This window comes from Haliotis cracherodii, unplaced genomic scaffold (assembly GCF_022045235.1).
Source record: "Haliotis cracherodii isolate W230 unplaced genomic scaffold, xgHalCrac1.p SCAF_42, whole genome shotgun sequence".
Lineage (NCBI taxonomy): Eukaryota > Metazoa > Mollusca > Gastropoda > Lepetellida > Haliotidae > Haliotis > Haliotis cracherodii.
Genome location: NW_027266300.1, coordinates 16,580 through 40,706, shown reverse-complemented (window position 1 = coordinate 40,706; position 24,127 = coordinate 16,580). Strand labels below are relative to the sequence as shown.

Below are 24,127 nucleotides of genomic sequence, written 5' to 3'. Positions count from 1 at the left end.
GGGATTACGATAATTATAGGGTGGGGCCTTCTGCCTTTATCCCCTAAATTTGGAAAAAGGCCCACATTTTCAAATACAATGGGGCATTTTAACATTGTGCTGTATGGGCAAATGCGGGTGTACCTAGGGAATATATGAAATTGTCACATAAAGGGCCCATGGCAGAAAATCCCTTGAGTGAACCTTGTATTTATTAACAGGTGTCAAGACTTAAAATAAAATATACACACATATGTAAGGTGGTGCATGTGAACAGGGTATTACTTATTCTATTATTCCATTATGTTAACACACTTGTGAAGTCCATTACTTGTAATTGTGAGAGTGCATGCAATGACTTATAATATGCACACTGACATTTTTTGCTATCATTTGTAAACAGAAGCTGAGGAGGAAGCCTGCAGCTGGGCTCTTACAAGCCACTGACAAGTACATGGTGACCTGTGTAAAAGAATGGCTTCGAGTTCCAGGAGCAAGGCTTAGAAATGGCATAAGGAAAACACGTACTGAAAAACAGAGGTGTAGATTGAGAATCTGCAAACAAAAGTGCTGAATTGCAACGGAACAAAGAAATCCAAAAAGTTGTTGTTGACAACATATTTTTCACAGGGTTATGACCCTTGTTTTTGAACTTGGTACATATACTGCCAGGTTCTCTTGGACACTACTGAAGTTAATAAAGGAAACTTTCCGTGCTTATCTAAGGTACAAACTCCAGAAGATGGTTATAAGAACTTATTTTGTATGGAGTTATGGCCTTTGCTTCATGTTATTTTAACTTGATGAAATATAGAGCGGGAAAGTTTGTCTCGCAAACGAATTTGAAGCCACATAAATGAAATTTTGCAGGCCAATATGACGGGTATATGTTTAGACTGTGTTTTAAAACTTGTTTTGAGAATATGTTTCACATCCGCCTTGTTGCAGGTAGTAACACTGTTTTCTTGTAAATAATAATTAATTAATAATAAAGTTTATTTTTCTATTTTGCTCTTTGTGTTTATTTATAAGTATTAACTACACATGTATTAGGGTACATAAAAAATAGAACTGTAACTAGTGTAAGCATTTCGATTGTTTTGTACAGCTAGAAGTATTTGTATTTGTATTACTTACATTTGGTTTTCAAAGTATTAACTATGATAAAAAATTATTATCTTTTTAAAAATTCAGTATTTTTTAGTTTTACCTTTTATCTTTGTAACTTTAACATCACGGCTAGCTGCAGCTTTTAGAAATGTTTAGTTTTATGTACCCTAACACTACACTTGGAAAAGTTCTATTGTGGCATCATTTCCATGAAATATTAAGATGAGATGTTGTCAGTTATGACTTCTGATGACATCAGCCTATTTAAGACAATGGCAGATGGCAGATGCTGCGCTGATAATTATTGTCGACATTGGGCCGATGTCCATCCAATGCTGATTCCATAACAGTTGCCGGAGGCTGGCCAGATAACTATTTACGACGTTGGGCCGATGTCGATCCAATGAGCAAAACTTTATCAGCCCGACATTGTTTGCCGTCGTCATACATCCCTATGACTTGTCGTCATACATCCCTGTGTAGGCGTCATACATCCCTGTGAAGGCGTCATACATCCCTGTGTAGGCGTCATACATCCCTGTGTAGGCGTCATACATCCCTGTGTAGGGATAGCCTTGGCCGCTTTTAATGATTAGCCCTTGGCTCCTCGGGCTTCCTGCAGATGTGCCAGGAGTGCAGACAATCCCATGTGGGGGTCGGGTGTGGCAACCTGCTGTAAGGGTGTAACAGAATGGGCAACCTAGAAGTTCTAGTTCTGGCGAGGTCTCCGAGGTCGACTGACCAACTTCTCGCCGGCCACCAGGGCGCGACCAAAATGAGAGTCAGGTTCTGAGCTGCCTTGATTTTTTTAAGAGCCTTGGGAAGGAGAACTGGAGGCAGAGAAGCATACACACTTAGTCCTCCCCAGGGGATGCTGAGGGCATCAACTGCCACAGCTACCAGATCCGCATGTAGGTTTTCATCTGGCAGTTCTGGGATGTCGTGAACAGATCTATGTTTGGGCAGTCCATCGTTCAGCACATCCTGGTGAACAGCTGCCACCGCTGTGTTGCTGCCGCTTAGTGGGAGCCACCTTGTCTGGCCTGGACAGGGCAAACCATCTGTCTGTTCTTGCAACCTATGATGTGCTGAACAAGGCCTTGCAGGTCCAGTCTGGCCACCAGGTTGGAGAATCGGAAGGTCTGGTTTAACAGGGAGGGAGAGTGGATAGTCCCCTGATTCCGGAGGCACCACACAACATTTATGTTGTCCGTGTATATATAGCCAAGTACCCCAGGCGTCTGGTACCAGTTATTTCCGTCAGAGCGGCCCATAAGTGGTTCCGCAAATGGTTGACAAGTCAGAGCAGAAAGGCCATGACAGTCTGCAGGTGGTCTTCCAATTAGTATTGGACTCAGATAGATCCTGTTCAAAGCGAGTGTCGAGAGAGGTTGTAGCGATCGACAGAGTTCTGACTTCACAGAGGCAAGGTGTGTGTCTGGCATGCAAGGTGTGGCAGGTTTACATGGTCATTCCATGCAGGTCCTATCCATATGTGCGCTCCATCCGCAATGTCTAAGGAGTGGACTGTAAATAGTGAGACATAGTGAGACATAGTGAGAGACTGTCTGACGCTGCCATGAGATCCGTCATCATGGGGGGTCTGGTGGGAGCGAGTTCGGGTGAGACCAAAGTGTGGACCACTTATCGACAGGGAGGGAGGGAGGGAGGGAGGGACAGAGGACAAGGGTCGGCCATTCAGTCAGCAACCAGGACACACGAGGACATACCAGGACACACAAGGACATACCAGGACACACCAGGACACACCAGGACACACCAGGACATACCAGGACATACAAGGACACACCAGGACATACCAGGACACATCAGGACATATCAGGACATACCAGGACACACCAGGACATATCAGGACATACCAGGACACATCAGGACATATCAGGACATACCAGGACACACCAGGACATATCAGGACATACCAGGACACATCAGGGCACATGGTTACCATAAACAGTCTACAACAGCAGACGATGAAAGTTGAAACCATGTAAAGAAGCAAGCAGACACAATAGGTTTTATTTCCACAAGGGAGACAACAGTACGTCCATTCAAGGAGGTCACAAAGCAGCAATGTGCTGTCATGTGACGTCAACTGTGTGATGGTGCTGCCAGTTAGTTTAGAAGCTGGACCTCACGCAGCTCATCTTTCTGTCACCAAACAGCAGTAAATGAATCAAGCAGTAATGCAGGATAGGTTAAAAATTGACCTTTCAAAAATGTCAAACATCATTATTGAACTTTACATTAAATATTTTCTGAAAACTACACAACATTAATGAAATTATACTCTTGTCCCCAAAAATGATTTACTGAAATTTTATTACATCACATTATTCCACTGTAACCCCCTGTGCTATAAAAATAAAGATGTGTCATCATTTTGTGCTGCATTTATCAATGTCTGTATATTTCTTCAGTACATGTTATGACCATATCCTCAAGTTTATCCAATGAAAGTATGTGCTGAAGACATTGTTAGTGCTGAAGAGAGAGAGAGAGAGAGAGAGAGAGAGAGAGAGAGAGAGAGAGAGAGAGAGAGAGAGAGAGTCAGGTCACCAAACACCTTTCAGTGGTAGCGCTCCCATCCAAAGAGTTACTTCCCTTTGACCATGGAATCTAACTGGCTGTTTTTGGAATTGAAGATGCAATCAAATCCCCACTGTGATGTTATAATTGGTTCTTGTTCTCTGTCAAATGTGTATCCTGTAGTAGATAAAAGGAGTATGCTTTAAATCATAAAAAGTTAAAAACATCCTTTCTCTTGGCATTATCTGGCAGTCCTCTACAGTTCATAGAGCAGCAGGTAGAACCTAAGTTAGCCATTGTCAACAAAAGATTTGTGGGGTGGGGTGGGGTGGGGTTGGGTGGGGTGGGGTGGCGTGGGGTAGGGTAGGGTGGTTGAGGTGGCAAGATAGGGAGGCAATTTATGGTAGTGGCAGTCATTGGTGTTTATGTGACCTTGACATTTGCAGTTTGAATTTTGAATGAGGTTTTGCAAATTTCAAATTTTTATTGTTTTATTTTTTATTTCAAATCGGTTTTTGAGGTATGGAAATGAATAGGTGGTGATGTGTGTGTTGTGGCTAACTTGGCTGCAATGTCTGCTATGTTGTGTCCAGGTGTGTTAGAGTGGCCAAGTACACATAGAACACTTATAGATCTATTTGTTAGTTTTAGTTCTGAAATTAAATGCATAATATTGTTGATTAAGTCGAGTCAGGTTTTAGAATGGTTGTTTTGATTTTGTTTTAGTCAGCCTAGTTTATATAAGAGGGTAATGTAAGGGACTTTTTCGGTGTCTAGCCGGGAGAGCCACATTTCAGAAATGGCTATTGCCAGTAGAGCCACATTTTCAGCTGAGTGCATTTCACCTATTCTAGCGGGTAATTAATTAATCCGATTACCGATACCTGTATATGAGTGTCCCACATTTTAATTATACTCCTAATTTAATACTCCCAGACTGAGAGAGGCGACCAGTTCCTACACCGTGTTAGTGACGACATCCTCATCTTCACTACAGACAAGAACATTGAACATTTGTGTACTGCAGACATTGTATTTTGTGATGGTACATCTTATGCCTGTCCCAAGTTGTTTGATCAGATTTATTGTTTACATGCTGAGGTGTTTGGCCATATGTTTCCATTAGTTTACTGTTTGTTGTCCAATCGAAAAAAAGAGTGTTATGTCAACATGTTTCAGTACCTATGCGATTTTGCTAGTAGAGGAGGTCTAGAGGAGGTGAAGAAGCTGGTGAGAAGAGCTGCTGCCCTCCCTCTAGTACCTCGTGACAAAGTGGATGATGTGTGGCTTGATGCCACTGCTGACTCTCATGCTGGCCCTAAAGTGACTGCCTTCATGGACTATGTGACAACCAGTTGGGTTCAAGGAGGGGCCTTCATGCCAGAGATTTGGAACCATTTCGAAAACCAAGGCCACCGTACCAACAATCACCTGGAAGGGTGGCACAACAAGATAAAGAAACTTGCCAAGAAGTGCCACCCGAACATCTACGAGGTAGTGAAGCTATTTCAGCGAGAGCAGTCACTCAAAGAGGTTGCAGTCCTGAGACTCTCTCACCAGCCGTGAGAACCTTCACGAAGAAAGAAGTACAAGGCAATCGATTCACGTATTGCAGTAATGACATTAAGTCCATTATGATATTCATATGCTATTCATATGCTATTCATATTCATCAATGTAAAATTTTGATGAATATGTTATCCTTGTTGAATAATAAATGAGAAAACAAGACTTGTTTTGTTATATACGGTAACCTGTTAGTATCACAAAGCATGTTTTGACAGCATAGCCGCGAGAGCCACATTATACAATCACGCAACCATAACCATTGCCGCGAGAGCCACATCAATTTGGGCTATCTATTTTCGAAATGTGGCTTTGCCGGCCTGTAACCACTTTTTCTGGGTGAGTTTTGAATTTATGGATTATAGATTTCTTAATGTTGTCATCATCTTGTGTGAGTGTTTTGTATTTTGGGTTATGTATGGCCCCAGTAATTTAATCTGGTTTGTTGTCTGCGATGAGTGGTTCAAAGACCAGTAATGCATTATGGGAAGTACCAGTTCTGGTACCAGTGGCTATTTTTAGGGCTTTATATTGTACAGAATTTAGTTAGTATTATTTTTGATAGAAATGCGACTTAATACCAGATTGGCATGATCAATTTTTGGTTGTTTTTGTGTTTTGTATTTACTAAGAAGTGTTTGCCTGTCTGAACCCCAGTTGGTGCCTCTGATGGCCCTCATTAGATTTAAATCTTTTTCACCAGAGTTTACCAGTTTTGATATATGAGGTGTCCAGGTGAGGTGTTGGTCAAATGTGACTACTAGAAATTTTGCTTCTTTTTGGAATGTAATTTCTCCATTGTTTCAGTGAAGTTTCAGTGTATAATTTATCATATGTTGTTTTTTGAAAAGCATGCCAAGTAGTCATTAATGGTTATACCTCAGAATCAAAATTTCTACAAGCTGGGGTCCCCCAAGGGTCAGTTCTTGGAGACACCTCCTTGGACCACTGCTTTTTATTGTTTATATAAACAGCATTGGGGTATCGAGAGTAATATACGCCTGTTCGCAGACGATACATCTATATATGTCATCATTGATGATCAAATCTCTGCAGCAAATTGTATCAACAATGACTTGGCAAAAATCTCAAACTGGGCCTGAAAATGGCAAGTAGGTTTCAATCCTGATAAGACCAAAACTATGACATTCAGTCGCAGAGGCAATTCTGGTTTTAGACATGGAGAGTACTGTTATTGAACAAGTACAAAGTCATAAACATTTAGGAATTACACTTCAATCTTATTGTTCATGGAAAATACACATTAACGAAATTATTGAATTTTGAGATTTGGAATAGATGCCGATGGGGTTGGGGAGGAGAACTAAGGGAGCTGGGTATGGTGGATGATTGATTGTTTATGTGATTTTGATTTGGTAGGTTATTATGGTTTTAGATGCGTTTTATTAGTTCCGTTTTGATTAAGAATACGCCTAAGGCCTTGAAGTTTTCTAGTTTATTTTGTGGGTTTAGTATTGCTTCTAGAGTGAGAGCCTTGTTTAGATTGAGGGTGGTTTGTAATGCGGTTGATGTGTTAGGTAGTGTGTGCAGTGGATGAGTGCGTGTTCTGGGGTTTCTGGTTGTTTGCAGTGTGGGCAGTTACCTGTAGTGTGTTTTTTAAATTTTTTTAGGTGGTTATTTAGGTTGGTGTGTCCTGTTTGGAGTTTATTGATTACTCTGTCGATTTTTTTTGATGGATGGAGAATTTTTGGTTTGGTTAGTGGTTTGCTGAGCACTCTTTTGATTTGGCTATTTGAGTTTAGATATAGGTTATGCCATTTTTTGGTGACTTTTTGTTTGTTTACACTTTTAATTTCAAATTTCAAATGACTTACTTTGTGGTGTAGGTATCAATGTAAACAAACCTTAATCCCCAAAATGCAAAACAAACAACTATGTCCTAAAAATAACATTGTCACCATCACTTAATTACCTCTGTACTCAAAGAGTCTACACAGTGCTCTAATGACCTACGACTTATACCCTAAAAGAATAGATGTCACCTCGCACCTCGTTAGTGTCAAAACCTTAGACGTTAATCCCCAACATGGTCGGTCCCCACACCAAAGCTTGTTGTGATTGGTCAACCAACCCACACCAATGATGTAACATGTAACATGTAGGTTAGCATGAAGACAAACATAAAAACATGAAACCCGCCTCCCCAATCCTCCAGCTAAACAACCAAACAATCAAATTTCAAAAACAAACCAAATTCTTAGGACTTATTTTCGATGAACATCTCACCTGGGATGGTCACATCCAAAACCTAACAACTAAATGCAGTAAAGACCTAAACACCCTAAGATGCCTAACTGGCTCTAACTGGGGAGCCTCCAAAGATACTCTCCTCTCTCTCTACATATCCCTAATTAGATCAAAACTAGACTACGGCTGCGCCATATACAACACCCTAAACAACTCTCTATCCAAAAAACTTGACTCAATACAATATCAGGCTCTCAAACTCATTACACGCACCCAACATGGCACCTCCTACACCTCACTTCAGGCCTTAACAGGAGAAATGCCACTAAGTCTACGCAGGGAACAGCTAAGCTTAAATTTCTGGGCCGCGTCCCAATCAAACCCTCTCATCCAAAACTTAATAAACCAAAACATCAGCCCTAAAAACCAAGCTCTAGCTCGTAAACACCCCTTACTTACCCCAATATCCCAAAGAATAACAAACTACCTAAATGAACACCAAATTAAAAATCTTAAACAAAACTGCAAACAATCAAATATCTTCACCCCTAAACTTAAAATACCCAAAATAGACACAACACTAGCTAGCCAAATAAATAAACAAACCGACCCAAACATAGCTAAAACTACCACACTAGCATACATACACAAAAATTGGCCAAATTGGTGTCACATTTACACGGACGGATCCTCAGATCCGACCTCCAAACACACGGGTTTCGGAGTCCATACCACACAACCAACTAAAACCACACAATCCTTCCGACTCCCAAATAACCAATCAATATTCACGGCCGAACTAATGGGCATGGCCTCAGCCCTCCACAATCAAGAATCCAAAAACAACCAAAAAATCCTAATACTTACTGACTCCCTAAGTGGACTACAAGCCCTCCAAAACAAAAATACCAAAAACCGACCTAAATTAATAAATCAAATACTTAAAAGCTCCAACGACCTAACAAAAGCAGGCAAACAAATAACCTTCTTGTGGATACCCGCCCACGTAGGAATATACGGTAATGAAAACGCCGATAAAGCAGCTAAACTATCCCTTAAAATCCCAGAAATAAGCTTAAACTTACCCATCTCAAAAACAGAAATTAAAAGTGTAAACAAACAAAAAATCACAAAAAAATGGCATAACCTATATCTAAACTCAAATAGCAAAATCAAAAGAGTGCTCAGCAAACCACTAACCAAACCAAAAATTCTCCATCCATCAAAAAAAATCGACAGAGTAATCACTAAACTCCAAACAGGACACACCAACCTAAATAACCACCTAAAATTTTTTAAAAAACACACTACAGGTAACTGCCCACACTGCAAACAACCAGAAACCCCAGAACACGCACTCATCCACTGCACACACTACCTAACACATCGAACCGCATTACAAACCACCCTCAATCTAAACAAGGCTCTCACTCTAGAAGCAATACTAAACCCACAAAATAAACTAGAAAACTTCAAGGCCTTAGGCGTATTCTTAATAAAAACGAAACTAATAAAACGCATCTAAAAACATAATAACCTACCAAATCAAAATCACATAAACAAACAATCATCCACCATACCCAGCTCCCTTAGTTCTCCTCCCCAACCCCATCAGCATCTATTCCAAATCTCAAAATTCCCAAATTCTATATAAGCAACCCCTAAAGCCCCCTCTTGGGTTGCACAGACCACCCTCGCCCCTTTCGGAAACACATTAAATGGCCTGGCCGGGCCCGTGTGCGAAATACGCATCAGTCGGAAAGCGCACGTTAAATCTCCAAAGTAAGTAAGTAAGTAAGTAGCATGAAGATCAGTCTGTGAAGAAGGGTCTAGACCCCTGGCAGATGGCTATACCAAACTCAACCCAACTTCCACCGAAAGCCATACCATCTCATGCCCCAGACTCACCAAAAGCACTATCACAAGGTATGTCCATTTTACAATCAACCTGAATCCATTGCTCACTTGTTACTGAATGTCAACACCATGCCCCAGTTACATCTGCTATGTGGTAAACAATGAATATGAACTATTTCTAAAATATATGATAAAATGTCACCCACAGTAAGTTGTTTCTCATAATCTACAATAATTATGCTTGTAGACTTAGCACCCCGCATTCTGATGGCGATCAATACGTTCTTCAACAATATGCCCCGGACAAAGCATGAAAACAATATAGTCCTGCTTCTGCCACCACCTATAGTCAGTGTAAAATAGGGTTATAGTGTTGTTGTCCTAAATATTGAGCTTGAAACCACTTGTTACACAGCCGACATTACGCCAACAATAGGTCAAGTCTATGTGATGGTGGTCACGCCTCTGTACCTACAACATATCTCTGTGCATCTACTACTTCAGCATCATGATTTTACATTGCATTCCCATTCCCATCCCCATCCCCATCAAACCTGTTGTCGGGTATAAGTATTTAAAATCACAATAGTGAGTTGTGTTTCAGCTATATCTCACACACAACATATGCTACACTATAATCATGTTAGGTAATTTATTTCAATGTAAGATGCAAATTTATAATACTACAGTTATCTATAAATGATAGGAACATGTCTATAGGTGTCTTGATAATCTGACATACATACAGGTATCACCAACACTGTCTATTTTGGAACGACCATACCCAATCTTTGAAATATGTATAACCCAATGGGCAAGTTCATCCTCTTCATCATCTTTTTGATATTCCATTGGCACTTTATAGCAGAGTCTAGCTTGAACAACAAAAGATACAGGCACTTTCCTACTGACATTCTGAGAGTCATCACTGCTTTTACATTTCAAGGTTAAGCAAAGGTTTACATTCATGTTGGCTCACTTCGTAAATGTTGTAAAATATATTAGTAGATCAAATAAATAGAAAATATTCTATAGATATTTTAAAAATCAATAAAATTTAAATGGAATACTAGATAATGATTATTAAGAACGTTTGTTCGAAGAAAATCTACTATGAATAGGTTTAATGTAGACATATAAATATAATTACTTTATGATATATATGCAAATACATATTTCGTTTACTGATATTCTGTATACTTAGATTGTCGTATATTTAAAGTCTATCTTACGCAAAAGTTAAAATAAGTTAACCTTAAAATTAGTCGTTTGGTGGAAAACAGCAGCAAAATAAAAAATAAAAACCACATCACATCACATCACATCACATCACATCACATCACATCATATCAATACAACAGAAATGTTTTGCTAAAACTTTCAATAGATATGTGTAACCTACTCACACATCATCACATCACATCATATCAATACAACAGAAATGTTTTGCTAAAACTTTCAATAGATATGTGTAACCTACTCACACACAAGTCCCAAAGAGGGACAGGTCAGTCAACTGCTACAGCAGAAGGTGACCTCTACAGACTTACTCTTGTCTTCCTTGGAACATGCTCAGTTGGGAAGTCTATTGTTTGTTTGCCTGTCATTATTGTATATATTTGTTAGCTATTTATATATTATGTTCATGTAAATAAATCTGTGTATATTGTACCAGTAATGTTGTTATTATTAAACATATTGTTTTGTCCAAAAACACAAAGGATTGGGCACAAGAGCAACATTTATTATTTCCTACTCCCAATATACAATTAAACATAATATTGCAAAATGGAAATGAACAATTTACAATTGTATTATTGATAGGTGAAATTAACATCTCCCTAAACTCATCAAAGGGTACATTTCAAGAATATAAATCTGTGGATATTGTCTATTAAACACGAAACAAGTTAGAATTTAGTGTGTCTCAATCTAGAGTGCAATATGTTTGTATATCTCATCACAATTATAGTGCACAGGTCATGATGTAGGTGCTCAGATATTGACAAACTAGCCCTTATTTCTGATGGTACATTATAGTATTTGCCTAACAAATCTACAACATAAGACGTTTTAAACGTTGATGTCCATGCTAATGGTACTATAAAATAGTATCATGATATCATGATTGACATTCTGTGACAACTGGTGGTATAACACCAGTTACATGCGGAAGACATTGCTTATTTATTATTTTATACATACATACATACATACATACATACATACATACATACATACATACATACATACATACATACATACATACATACATACATACATAGTTTCTTCTACACACTAATGGCTGCCATCCAGTTTGGTGATATAGGCTGCAATGGGAGGAATAGTTAATCTGCTACTACTGCAGCAGCTGCCTCAAGTTGTTGTAATTCTAATTCATAAGCATTATAAGAAGAGCAATCACACAACGGAGGCATATACTTAGATCGGTCTGATGAAAACAATGCATTCTAGCCTAGTTAAATAATAATATGTAAGTTTTTCTCTTGTTTCAAAGCATATGTCAATAATATACATAAAAATAATAATGGACCAAAGACTGACCCCTGAGGGACGCCAGCGTGTAGCATTTGTTCACTGGAGAAACAACTTTTTGGCCTCTGTTTGTGAGATTTGTCTGGAACCAGCTGGTTATCACTAATGCCATATTGTCTTCTTGTAATAAACCCTCATGCAAAGACAAATCGAACAATATATACTATGGCGTGGATACTGAATGGTCTGTGAGCGATGTTTGAATAAGCCAACAATACCAATGATTAATGTCATCTGGATCTTGTTTACTGGGAGTGACTTTATCAAATCTATTAAATCGTAATGTTCAACCTGAAGTTCACCATCACATTTGTGTATCAGTTAACACAATTATCAATATCTTATGACTGAACTGAAATATACTTTAGTGCTTCAGACTTTTTGGAATCAAAAAATGTTTTGGCATACTTGAAACATTAGTCATCTCTTGTACCTGGCTAAGCCCCACTCACTTATTCAGAACATTTTAGAACAATGAACATCCATTCTTTCAAAGATAATAAAGGATGCAAAGAAAATGTATTTTTGTTTTTATTTGGCACCCCTTTTAACAGTAAATTGATCAACATGTCATCCATACCTGTGTACCTGTCTTATCACTACTGTTTACTGTTTACCTGTTTCATAAAATTATATGAAGTGGGTTGATGCCACCCACAATGTATCAATAGCGAACAATACAAATCCAGTTTACTTACTCAGAAACTATGAGGCTTATCTGGATGATACCTCTCACACTGCTATTATAGCACTGTCTCAAGTTGTCCCAACCCAAACACCCCTATGTCCATTGATAGTCTCTCCCACACAGATCACATGGGTCAGTAACATACACAGACCTGTAGAAACCACTCATGCATGGCCAGATAGCCAACTCAGGCACAGTTCTAAAGTTGGACGCTAATCCATGGAGCAATACTTAATCTTGTTAATTCACAAATTGAAACAAACTACACAAACTACACAATTGAATTCAGCTGACTAAAAGTTTTAATCCAAGGTTTGCACAAAGTGAAACCAAACCAAATTACACTCTCCAACCAAGCATAGGCACACAACAGCCTAGACTAACTTTCGGTAATCTTACATTACACAATATCCTTCCTGACTCTTGACTCCCTATGCTGTGGAATAGAGCTAGCTGGAGCTGGCCTTTACTTGCTTTTGTATACTTTGATTATGGTTTTGTATCATAAAATAAATATATCCCCCATGGTGCAGGACTACCCACACCCACTGACTCTCTGTGGGACCCCCAGTTATTTACATATGTTTACATACATAGATGTATTGTTATTCTCTTGTTGTAGAGAATTTTAATGTCTTATGTGACTTTCGCTCTTTGCTGACAGTTAAAAAAATGGATACATTTTGAGATATGATATGATATGATATGATATGATATGATATGATATATCATAAACCCAAACCTGTTGGAATGTTTCAAAAAAAATTCAATGTACCATTTTTTTTAAATTTGAGTTTGTTTCAAACTAACTGTGTTCTATTTCAAGTGAATAGAACATGTGAGAAGACAAGACATGACATGAGACATGAAATGAGACATGACATGATATGATATAAGACATGACATATATCGTGCCATGCCCTCTGTTCACAAAAACCTGCACACGTTGCCAACATTACCAGTACCAGTACCAGTACCAGTACCAGTACCAGTATTGTTGTCCTTGCCAAATTGACCGATAGTTTCATGAGTACTTGTAGAAAATTGCCAATGTTTGCTACATGGTATCATTATAAGGACTAGCGGACATGTTTCTCCCGCCGAGTATATGTTGCACAATGTACTCTCTAGCTACTGCAGTAGTTATACCACAGTAATGTCATCCCGTTATATACCTGTGTCACGTTGTCGGCAATGTCGACTGCATATGGGTATCGACTGTGTCAAGCAACTCCGCCTATATTGAACGACAATCCAATCCAATCCAATCCAGGTAGCAGCAGTGACCATTGCCATCAGTTTGTGTTGTTATGGCACATCACACTACACAAACATATCACTACGCTTCTCTATGGCCCGTTACTTCCATTGCTGCCAAGCTTGTCATGATGTTTAAGGCCAAAGCAAAGTAACACAGTTTATTCCCACTAATTTCTTTACCAAAAAACGGTTCTGTATTCATGAGACCATCTTTGAATTACTTTTTTACACTTGTCACAGAAAGCCCCCTCCTGGCTAAAGGTGTATTAATAGTGTTTGTTTAATCTTTCTTCAACTTCACCAGCTTTGTGCCCAATAAGAATTATAGTAGTTACTGATTGGTTTAATATTCATGGCTGGCACATGATGGTTTCTGTCTACAAAGGTCTGTGTCCACTTCTGGACCTTTTCAACCCCTATTTTCATTAACGCGAGGTTGTATTGTTGAAAACTACTCCTATTTGTCATGAGGAAATATACGCTACACAAATTGAAATTGATTGCGGCCTTCGTCGTTGATAAAAAAAAGTTCTTTGAACTTTTTTTCCCCACGAAGCTTGTAAGGTTTATATTATGCCTCTGGGTAGTGTATTACACAGCGGAGATCTCTCGGCACTTTACCCGCAGGTGTAAAATTGTACCCCAACAGTGTACTGTGGCCGTTCAGAGGGGAATATTTTAGGTGCAAGTGCACTATGTGGTGGGGCTTTTGTGCGTTTTCGGTTTGGTGAATGTGTGTAGGATAGGACAGGACAGGTTATGTTAAACCTTCACCACCACGTCAGTTTAATTTAAACGTCAGAGGAACAGAAATTTTCGGAGTATATACCTCTTCCTTAATGGGGTGAATCAATGTTACTGCATCATCGCCATGTTTAGGTCGTATCAAGTCTTTTGAAGGGGCGACCGGGTAGGTTGCCTAGTGGTTAAAGCGTTCGCTCGTCACGCCGAAGACCCGGGGTTCGATTCCCGACATGGGTACAAAGTGTGAAGCCAATAACTGGTGTCTCCCCGCGTCGTGATATTGCTGAAATATTGCTAAAATCGGCCCAAAACAATATAACATACTCACTCACTTTGAAAGGCGTTTACAAGTGATACACATAAGTTATACAAGGAAGGAAGGAAGGAAGGAAGGAAGGAAGGAAGGAATATAATCCACATCCCTTATGTGTATCCCTCGTAAATTACTTGAAACTTGACTTTTGTTCTCATTGCCACTGCCGCATGTATTTATTTCTATTTTGCATGTGTAAGCATTCCTGTTACGGCATAACGCTATTGTGGACATCTGCTATCAACTTCGACAATATATGCCGGTAGGCCGGGCTGCATTTATCTAAAATTTAGTGACTATGGTTTTACGCCGTGTTTAGCAATATGTCAGGACGTGGTAAAGGCGGAAAAGTCAAGGGCAAGTCCAAGTCCCGATCCTCCCGGGCCGGACTCCAGTTCCCCGTCGGACGTATCCATCGTCTCCTCCGTAAAGGCAACTACGCCGAGCGTGTCGGTGCCGGAGCCCCAGTCTACCTGGCTGCCGTTCTGGAGTACCTCGCCGCTGAGGTTCTTGAGTTGGCAGGTAACGCCGCCAGAGACAACAAGAAGACCAGAATCATCCCCAGACATTTGCAGCTGGCCATCAGGAACGACGAGGAGTTGAACAAACTTCTGTCCGGAGTCACCATCGCCCAGGGTGGTGTCCTCCCCAACATCCAGGCTGTTCTTCTCCCCAAGAAGACCCAGAAGTCCGCCGGAAAGTAAAATTCCTGCCCACTCTTCTACTCCAACGGTCCTTTTCAGGACCACCAAATCTCACAAAAGAATGCTTGCAAATATGATGAAAACAAAACAAATCAAAACAAAACAACAAACGACATATTCCCTGCTTGCTCATAGTTACTTACACTGTATATAGCATACACACATATCTTATTATATTACATTATATTATATTATATTATATTATACCTAATGTATAGTTATAAGGGGACAAAAAAACGTTTGCGATAGAATGGTGGTGTTGATGATGATGATTGTTATAATTGTACATGTGTGTCACTGGGTAAATCGAATCGGTCGTGTGTATGTACAGTGCATGTAGTGGAAGGGAGACAACTTTTGAAGGTTTGAGTTGAGATACAGTAAAATTGGGATCGCGGTTGAACTTAAATGTTGTCTGTCTATGTTGTATTTAGAAATGACCTACCTAGATATTTTTTGTTTGATGACCTAGGGTTAGGGTTAGGGGGTTAGGGGGTTAGGGGGTTAGGGTCAAAATACGCTAGGGTTAGGGTTAGGGTTAAGGTTAAGGTTAAGGTTAGGGTTAGGCACAAGTCTATGTATACTGTCTCAATGCATTATAGACAGGTAAAAAACTACCACTGTAACATCATGAGTTCATTAATTGCTGTAATTACGCGTCCTGTGCGCTAAACTGAAACGTTTTCGGGAGACACCCGGCGCTTGGGGGGAACGCCGGACCCGGCCGCACCGCGCGACGGGCGCCGGCTTGGGTTCACTTATATATACAGTATATACAAGCTGATATGAGTGAGTCCGGCGTTCCGCTGGTTTTATCTATGTATATATGTAAATGCCAGCGTGTTTTCAATACATTGTATTTTACATTTAATATATTATATATATATTATATACCTCGTATCATATTCGGGGTAAACATTGGTATGTATGTGTTGTTTTGCTAGATACTTCTATTCATAAGAATAGGTAATAATGAACTTGAGTGAGTGAGTGAGTGAGTGAGTGAGTGAGTGAGTGAGTTCATGTTGGGGCACAGTGTTTTCAGTATTATGTAATCAAGCATTCTTTTGGGGTATTTGGTGGTCCTGAAAAGGACCGTTATGATAGATGTGAGCGGACCGCTGTTTAAGCTCTCTCCCCACGGATACGGCGGGCAAGCTGGATGTCCTTGGGCATGATGGTGACACGCTTGGCGTGGATGGCGCACAAGTTGGTGTCCTCAAACAGACCGACAAGGTAAGCCTCGGAAGCCTCCTGCAGGGCCATGACGGCTGAAGACTGGAATCGGAGATCGGTCTTGAAGTCTTGGGCGATTTCACGGACCAGACGCTGGAATGGCAGCTTCCTGATCAAAAGCTCGGTGCTCTTCTGGTAACGACGGATCTCACGAAGGGCGACTGTTCCTGGCCTGTATCTGTGAGGTTTCTTCACACCTCCTGTAGCCGGGGCGCTCTTACGAGCAGCCTTGGTGGCCAGCTGTTTACGGGGAGCCTTTCCTCCGGTGGATTTACGCGCTGTCTGCTTTGTACGTGCCATCTCGATTCACAAGTGAAACTGAACCAAACAGAATAAATGCTCCGCTCTTACGGGAGTCGGACTTGCGCGGGGAAGCCGTTGATTGGTCAGTGAGCAGCCATGCTGATTGGTCGTGTTCACCTTCGTCGTCGTACGGCCTCGGCTTGGCTGTGTGAGCGAGTCTCAATAGATGCGATGTTAGTGTAAAACTTTAGGCATCGCCTTGATCAATTACTTGCAATAACCGACAATCGCGACAACGACGCGTAACGAACTCGACATATATCAACACAATAGTGCTAATTGACATGCCCATGTAAAAAAAATCGTGTATTTATCATTATTATGCCGTCTACAGCGTAAATAGTGCTATCGTTATGCTTGGTTGTCTTCTCAGAGGTCCGCGCCTTGCCTACATAAGGTGAATTGCAGCGAGCGGAGGGCATTCTGTCTGTCATTCTCTCAGAGTAAACATGTCTGGACGTGGTAAAGGAGGCAAAGGTCTTGGAAAGGGGGGCGCTAAGCGTCACAGGAAGGTTTTGCGTGATAACATCCAGGGTATCACCAAGCCCGCCATCCGTCGTCTGGCAAGAAGAGGTGGTGTCAAGCGTATCTCAGGTCTGATTTACGAAGAGACCCGTGGTGTCCTTAAGGTTTTCCTTGAGAATGTCATCCGTGATGCCGTCACCTACACCGAGCACGCCAAGAGGAAGACTGTCACTGCCATGGACGTCGTCTATGCTTTGAAACGCCAGGGACGTACCCTCTACGGATTCGGCGGTTGAAAACTTTGTGTTTTCACCAACACTCTCAACGGTCCTTTTCAGGACCACCAAATACCCCAAAAGAATCCTTGAAACTTGATTTTGAAAACAAATCCTCATCCTTATATTATTCATATTCATATTCATATTCATTCATACATACACACACATTCATACATTGCACGTGCATATTGCGAATGAGCAACCACACTGCAGTTATGTGCAGTATTACACATTACTTGTAACAACATTATTCACTGAGTAAATACACACTGTTTGGGTATGCCTGAAGTAAGAGCATTGAAAAAACATTTCCCAACATGGTTTAGTAATGTGTTTACTTGTTACTTGCTTTACTGTTGTTACCGAGATTGGCCATTAACGCCGCCCCAATTACATGTCACAACACATACTATTCAATCAATCACTCAGTCAGTCTAACTAACTAACTTACTTACTGATATATAGATTGATTCATTCATTGATTGATTGATTGATTGAGTTATTGGTGTATTGATTGATGTATTGATAGATCACTCACTCACTCACTCACTCACTCACTCACTCACTCACTCACTCACTCACTCACTCACTCACTCACTCACTCACTCACTCACTCACTCACTCACTCACTCACTCACTCACTCACATAATGTACACAAGCAATTGCCCCGTCATTTGAATATGTGCATTTGTTTATTCGCACTTGTATCGACACTATTGCGTATACACGGTAAGTATGTGCCTTAATGTCTTATAGTTTTGTGTATGAGAGGTTGTGTATCAAGTCATTTGGCAAGTAAATACTGCTTGCAGAGGCGAATAATTATTTATATTGTAATTCTAATACATACGTTATATTAATACATGTGTTGTTTTTTAGTGCGTTTGGTTTTCATCATGTTTCAGGTGTTCTTTTGTGAGAGTTGGTGGTCCTGAAAAGGACCGTTGATGTAAGTAAAAGTCCGTAAATGAACTGTTTACTTAGAGCTGGTGTACTTGGTGACGGCCTTGGTGCCCTCAGAGACGGCGTGCTTGGCCAATTCACCGGGGAGGAGGAGACGGACAGCGGTCTGGATCTCCCGAGAGGTGATGGTGGATCGCTTGTTGTAGTGGGCGAGACGGGAAGCCTCAGCGGCGATTCTCTCGAAGATATCGTTGACAAAGCTGTTCATGATGGACATAGCTTTGCTGGAGATACCGGTATCGGGGTGGACCTGTTTCAACACCTTGTAGATGTAGATGCTGTAACTTTCCTTCCTCCTCCTCTTCTTCTTCTTGTCGCCGACACGTGCGGCCTTTGCCTTACCGGCCTTCTTGGCTCCCTTCGAACTAACCTTAGGTGGCATGTTGATATTCAAGCAGTGCGAGAATGTGAAGGGCCGGCGACAAACGACTCATTTTATACAGCGGCCAAGGGGATCGGATCGGAAGTTTTAAGCGCGCGGACGTCGGAGAAGACAAGCTACGCGGCAAAATCGCCGTTTCGATCCTATCCGCGGCCGGCTGCATTGTATTGGCCGTATAAAACGGCTGGTTTCTCGCGACTCTTGGTTATTCGTGTGTTGTAGCATCTCGATTAAACTACCAATATGTCAGGACGTGGTAAAGGCGGAAAAGTCAAGGGCAAGTCCAAGTCCCGATCCTCCCGGGCCGGACTCCAGTTCCCCGTCGGACGTATCCATCGTCTCCTCCGTAAAGGCAACTACGCCGAGCGTGTCGGTGCCGGAGCCCCAGTCTACCTGGCTGCCGTTCTGGAGTACCTCGCCGCTGAGGTTCTTGAGTTGGCAGGTAACGCCGCCAGAGACAACAAGAAGACCAGAATCATCCCCAGACATTTGCAGCTGGCCATCAGGAACGACGAGGAGTTGAACAAACTTCTGTCCGGAGTCACCATCGCCCAGGGTGGTGTCCTCCCCAACATCCAGGCTGTTCTTCTCCCCAAGAAGACCCAGAAGTCCGCCGGAAAGTAAAATTCCTGCCCACTCTTCTACTCCAACGGTCCTTTTCAGGACCACCAAATCTCACAAAAGAATGCTTGCAAATATGATGAAAACAAAACAAATCAAAACAAAACAACAAACGACATATTCCCTGCTTGCTCATAGTTACTTACACTGTATATAGCATACACACATATCTTATTATATTACATTATATTATATTATATTATATTATACCTAATGTATAGTTATAAGGGGACAAAAAAACGTTTGCGATAGAATGGTGGTGTTGATGATGATGATTGTTATAATTGTACATGTGTGTCACTGGGTAAATCGAATCGGTCGTGTGTATGTACAGTGCATGTAGTGGAAGGGAGACAACTTTTGAAGGTTTGAGTTGAGATACAGTAAAATTGGGATCGCGGTTGAACTTAAATGTTGTCTGTCTATGTTGTATTTAGAAATGACCTACCTAGATATTTTTTGTTTGATGACCTAGGGTTAGGGTTAGGGGGTTAGGGGGTTAGGGGGTTAGGGTCAAAATACGCTAGGGTTAGGGTTAGGGTTAAGGTTAAGGTTAAGGTTAGGGTTAGGCACAAGTCTATGTATACTGTCTCAATGCATTATAGACAGGTAAAAAACTACCACTGTAACATCATGAGTTCATTAATTGCTGTAATTACGCGTCCTGTGCGCTAAACTGAAACGTTTTCGGGAGACACCCGGCGCTTGGGGGGAACGCCGGACCCGGCCGCACCGCGCGACGGGCGCCGGCTTGGGTTCACTTATATATACAGTATATACAAGCTGATATGAGTGAGTCCGGCGTTCCGCTGGTTTTATCTATGTATATATGTAAATGCCAGCGTGTTTTCAATACATTGTATTTTACATTTAATATATTATATATATATTATATACCTCGTATCATATTCGGGGTAAACATTGGTATGTATGTGTTGTTTTGCTAGATACTTCTATTCATAAGAATAGGTAATAATGAACTTGAGTGAGTGAGTGAGTGAGTGAGTGAGTGAGTGAGTGAGTTCATGTTGGGGCACAGTGTTTTCAGTATTATGTAATCAAGCATTCTTTTGGGGTATTTGGTGGTCCTGAAAAGGACCGTTATGATAGATGTGAGCGGACCGCTGTTTAAGCTCTCTCCCCACGGATACGGCGGGCAAGCTGGATGTCCTTGGGCATGATGGTGACACGCTTGGCGTGGATGGCGCACAAGTTGGTGTCCTCAAACAGACCGACAAGGTAAGCCTCGGAAGCCTCCTGCAGGGCCATGACGGCTGAAGACTGGAATCGGAGATCGGTCTTGAAGTCTTGGGCGATTTCACGGACCAGACGCTGGAATGGCAGCTTCCTGATCAAAAGCTCGGTGCTCTTCTGGTAACGACGGATCTCACGAAGGGCGACTGTTCCTGGCCTGTATCTGTGAGGTTTCTTCACACCTCCTGTAGCCGGGGCGCTCTTACGAGCAGCCTTGGTGGCCAGCTGTTTACGGGGAGCCTTTCCTCCGGTGGATTTACGCGCTGTCTGCTTTGTACGTGCCATCTCGATTCACAAGTGAAACTGAACCAAACAGAATAAATGCTCCGCTCTTACGGGAGTCGGACTTGCGCGGGGAAGCCGTTGATTGGTCAGTGAGCAGCCATGCTGATTGGTCGTGTTCACCTTCGTCGTCGTACGGCCTCGGCTTGGCTGTGTGAGCGAGTCTCAATAGATGCGATGTTAGTGTAAAACTTTAGGCATCGCCTTGATCAATTACTTGCAATAACCGACAATCGCGACAACGACGCGTAACGAACTCGACATATATCAACACAATAGTGCTAATTGACATGCCCATGTAAAAAAAATCGTGTATTTATCATTATTATGCCGTCTACAGCGTAAATAGTGCTATCGTTATGCTTGGTTGTCTTCTCAGAGGTCCGCGCCTTGCCTACATAAGGTGAATTGCAGCGAGCGGAGGGCATTCTGTCTGTCATTCTCTCAGAGTAAACATGTCTGGACGTGGTAAAGGAGGCAAAGGTCTTGGAAAGGGGGGCGCTAAGCGTCACAGGAAGGTTTTGCGTGATAACATCCAGGGTATCACCAAGCCCGCCATCCGTCGTCTGGCAAGAAGAGGTGGTGTCAAGCGTATCTCAGGTCTGATTTACGAAGAGACCCGTGGTGTCCTTAAGGTTTTCCTTGAGAATGTCATCCGTGATGCCGTCACCTACACCGAGCACGCCAAGAGGAAGACTGTCACTGCCATGGACGTCGTCTATGCTTTGAAACGCCAGGGACGTACCCTCTACGGATTCGGCGGTTGAAAACTTTGTGTTTTCACCAACACTCTCAACGGTCCTTTTCAGGACCACCAAATACCCCAAAAGAATCCTTGAAACTTGATTTTGAAAACAAATCCTCATCCTTATATTATTCATATTCATATTCATATTCATTCATACATACACACACATTCATACATTGCACGTGCATATTGCGAATGAGCAACCACACTGCAGTTATGTGCAGTATTACACATTACTTGTAACAACATTATTCACTGAGTAAATACACACTGTTTGGGTATGCCTGAAGTAAGAGCATTGAAAAAACATTTCCCAACATGGTTTAGTAATGTGTTTACTTGTTACTTGCTTTACTGTTGTTACCGAGATTGGCCATTAACGCCGCCCCAATTACATGTCACAACACATACTATTCAATCAATCACTCAGTCAGTCTAACTAACTAACTTACTTACTGATATATAGATTGATTCATTCATTGATTGATTGATTGATTGAGTTATTGGTGTATTGATTGATGTATTGATAGATCACTCACTCACTCACTCACTCACTCACTCACTCACTCACTCACTCACTCACTCACTCACTCACTCACTCACTCACTCACTCACTCACTCACTCACTCACTCACTCACTCACTCACATAATGTACACAAGCAATTGCCCCGTCATTTGAATATGTGCATTTGTTTATTCGCACTTGTATCGACACTATTGCGTATACACGGTAAGTATGTGCCTTAATGTCTTATAGTTTTGTGTATGAGAGGTTGTGTATCAAGTCATTTGGCAAGTAAATACTGCTTGCAGAGGCGAATAATTATTTATATTGTAATTCTAATACATACGTTATATTAATACATGTGTTGTTTTTTAGTGCGTTTGGTTTTCATCATGTTTCAGGTGTTCTTTTGTGAGAGTTGGTGGTCCTGAAAAGGACCGTTGATGTAAGTAAAAGTCCGTAAATGAACTGTTTACTTAGAGCTGGTGTACTTGGTGACGGCCTTGGTGCCCTCAGAGACGGCGTGCTTGGCCAATTCACCGGGGAGGAGGAGACGGACAGCGGTCTGGATCTCCCGAGAGGTGATGGTGGATCGCTTGTTGTAGTGGGCGAGACGGGAAGCCTCAGCGGCGATTCTCTCGAAGATATCGTTGACAAAGCTGTTCATGATGGACATAGCTTTGCTGGAGATACCGGTATCGGGGTGGACCTGTTTCAACACCTTGTAGATGTAGATGCTGTAACTTTCCTTCCTCCTCCTCTTCTTCTTCTTGTCGCCGACACGTGCGGCCTTTGCCTTACCGGCCTTCTTGGCTCCCTTCGAACTAACCTTAGGTGGCATGTTGATATTCAAGCAGTGCGAGAATGTGAAGGGCCGGCGACAAACGACTCATTTTATACAGCGGCCAAGGGGATCGGATCGGAAGTTTTAAGCGCGCGGACGTCGGAGAAGACAAGCTACGCGGCAAAATCGCCGTTTCGATCCTATCCGCGGCCGGCTGCATTGTATTGGCCGTATAAAACGGCTGGTTTCTCGCGACTCTTGGTTATTCGTGTGTTGTAGCATCTCGATTAAACTACCAATATGTCAGGACGTGGTAAAGGCGGAAAAGTCAAGGGCAAGTCCAAGTCCCGATCCTCCCGGGCCGGACTCCAGTTCCCCGTCGGACGTATCCATCGTCTCCTCCGTAAAGGCAACTACGCCGAGCGTGTCGGTGCCGGAGCCCCAGTCTACCTGGCTGCCGTTCTGGAGTACCTCGCCGCTGAGGTTCTTGAGTTGGCAGGTAACGCCGCCAGAGACAACAAGAAGACCAGAATCATCCCCAGACATTTGCAGCTGGCCATCAGGAACGACGAGGAGTTGAACAAACTTCTGTCCGGAGTCACCATCGCCCAGGGTGGTGTCCTCCCCAACATCCAGGCTGTTCTTCTCCCCAAGAAGACCCAGAAGTCCGCCGGAAAGTAAAATTCCTGCCCACTCTTCTACTCCAACGGTCCTTTTCAGGACCACCAAATCTCACAAAAGAATGCTTGCAAATATGATGAAAACAAAACAA

At 41.8% G+C, this 24,127-nt stretch overlaps 9 protein-coding genes across 9 annotated transcripts; 5 read left to right on the top strand and 4 right to left on the bottom strand.

Annotated features, from left to right (window-relative positions):
- The first annotated feature begins 15,151 nt into the window (after positions 1 to 15,151).
- On the top strand, positions 15,152 to 15,610 carry LOC139441667 (histone H2A). Its single transcript, XM_071222470.1, has one exon. The coding sequence runs from the start codon at positions 15,152 to 15,154 to the stop codon at positions 15,530 to 15,532; it is 381 nt and encodes a 126-aa protein (XP_071078571.1). The 3' UTR covers positions 15,533 to 15,610.
- A 999-nt stretch (positions 15,611 to 16,609) lies between these two features.
- On the bottom strand, positions 16,610 to 17,069 carry LOC139441653 (histone H3). Its single transcript, XM_071222458.1, has one exon. It carries the CDS (start codon positions 17,066 to 17,068, stop codon positions 16,658 to 16,660), a length of 411 nt encoding a protein of 136 aa, XP_071078559.1. The 5' UTR covers position 17,069; the 3' UTR covers positions 16,610 to 16,657.
- Positions 17,070 to 17,520: 451 nt separating this feature from the next.
- On the top strand, positions 17,521 to 17,832 carry LOC139441627 (histone H4). The gene has a single exon (XM_071222439.1). The coding sequence runs from the start codon at positions 17,521 to 17,523 to the stop codon at positions 17,830 to 17,832; it is 312 nt and encodes a 103-aa protein (XP_071078540.1).
- Positions 17,833 to 18,737: 905 nt separating this feature from the next.
- Positions 18,738 to 19,172, bottom strand: LOC139441673 (histone H2B, gonadal). Its single transcript, XM_071222478.1, has one exon. It carries the CDS (start codon positions 19,158 to 19,160, stop codon positions 18,792 to 18,794), a length of 369 nt encoding a protein of 122 aa, XP_071078579.1. The 5' UTR covers positions 19,161 to 19,172; the 3' UTR covers positions 18,738 to 18,791.
- A 209-nt stretch (positions 19,173 to 19,381) lies between these two features.
- LOC139441661 (histone H2A) lies at positions 19,382 to 19,860 on the top strand. Its single transcript, XM_071222465.1, has one exon. The coding sequence runs from the start codon at positions 19,404 to 19,406 to the stop codon at positions 19,782 to 19,784; it is 381 nt and encodes a 126-aa protein (XP_071078566.1). The 5' UTR covers positions 19,382 to 19,403; the 3' UTR covers positions 19,785 to 19,860.
- A 1,001-nt stretch (positions 19,861 to 20,861) lies between these two features.
- Positions 20,862 to 21,321, bottom strand: LOC139441656 (histone H3). The gene has a single exon (XM_071222460.1). The coding sequence runs from the start codon at positions 21,318 to 21,320 to the stop codon at positions 20,910 to 20,912; it is 411 nt and encodes a 136-aa protein (XP_071078561.1). The 5' UTR covers position 21,321; the 3' UTR covers positions 20,862 to 20,909.
- A 451-nt stretch (positions 21,322 to 21,772) lies between these two features.
- Positions 21,773 to 22,084, top strand: LOC139441625 (histone H4). Its single transcript, XM_071222438.1, has one exon. It carries the CDS (start codon positions 21,773 to 21,775, stop codon positions 22,082 to 22,084), a length of 312 nt encoding a protein of 103 aa, XP_071078539.1.
- Positions 22,085 to 22,989: 905 nt separating this feature from the next.
- Positions 22,990 to 23,424, bottom strand: LOC139441674 (histone H2B, gonadal). The gene has a single exon (XM_071222479.1). It carries the CDS (start codon positions 23,410 to 23,412, stop codon positions 23,044 to 23,046), a length of 369 nt encoding a protein of 122 aa, XP_071078580.1. The 5' UTR covers positions 23,413 to 23,424; the 3' UTR covers positions 22,990 to 23,043.
- Positions 23,425 to 23,633: 209 nt separating this feature from the next.
- On the top strand, positions 23,634 to 24,112 carry LOC139441662 (histone H2A). Its single transcript, XM_071222466.1, has one exon. It carries the CDS (start codon positions 23,656 to 23,658, stop codon positions 24,034 to 24,036), a length of 381 nt encoding a protein of 126 aa, XP_071078567.1. The 5' UTR covers positions 23,634 to 23,655; the 3' UTR covers positions 24,037 to 24,112.
- Positions 24,113 to 24,127: the final 15 nt, after the last annotated feature.

What these genes read in the sequence shown, in the direction of transcription:
- LOC139441667 (XM_071222470.1), top strand. Translation starts at nt 15,152, where the DNA reads ATGTCAGGACGTGGTAAAGGCGGAAAAGTCAAGGGCAAGTCCAAGTCC.
- LOC139441653 (XM_071222458.1), bottom strand. Translation starts at nt 17,068, where the DNA reads ATGGCACGTACAAAGCAGACAGCGCGTAAATCCACCGGAGGAAAGGCT.
- LOC139441627 (XM_071222439.1), top strand. Translation starts at nt 17,521, where the DNA reads ATGTCTGGACGTGGTAAAGGAGGCAAAGGTCTTGGAAAGGGGGGCGCT.
- LOC139441673 (XM_071222478.1), bottom strand. Translation starts at nt 19,160, where the DNA reads ATGCCACCTAAGGTTAGTTCGAAGGGAGCCAAGAAGGCCGGTAAGGCA.
- LOC139441661 (XM_071222465.1), top strand. Translation starts at nt 19,404, where the DNA reads ATGTCAGGACGTGGTAAAGGCGGAAAAGTCAAGGGCAAGTCCAAGTCC.
- LOC139441656 (XM_071222460.1), bottom strand. Translation starts at nt 21,320, where the DNA reads ATGGCACGTACAAAGCAGACAGCGCGTAAATCCACCGGAGGAAAGGCT.
- LOC139441625 (XM_071222438.1), top strand. Translation starts at nt 21,773, where the DNA reads ATGTCTGGACGTGGTAAAGGAGGCAAAGGTCTTGGAAAGGGGGGCGCT.
- LOC139441674 (XM_071222479.1), bottom strand. Translation starts at nt 23,412, where the DNA reads ATGCCACCTAAGGTTAGTTCGAAGGGAGCCAAGAAGGCCGGTAAGGCA.
- LOC139441662 (XM_071222466.1), top strand. Translation starts at nt 23,656, where the DNA reads ATGTCAGGACGTGGTAAAGGCGGAAAAGTCAAGGGCAAGTCCAAGTCC.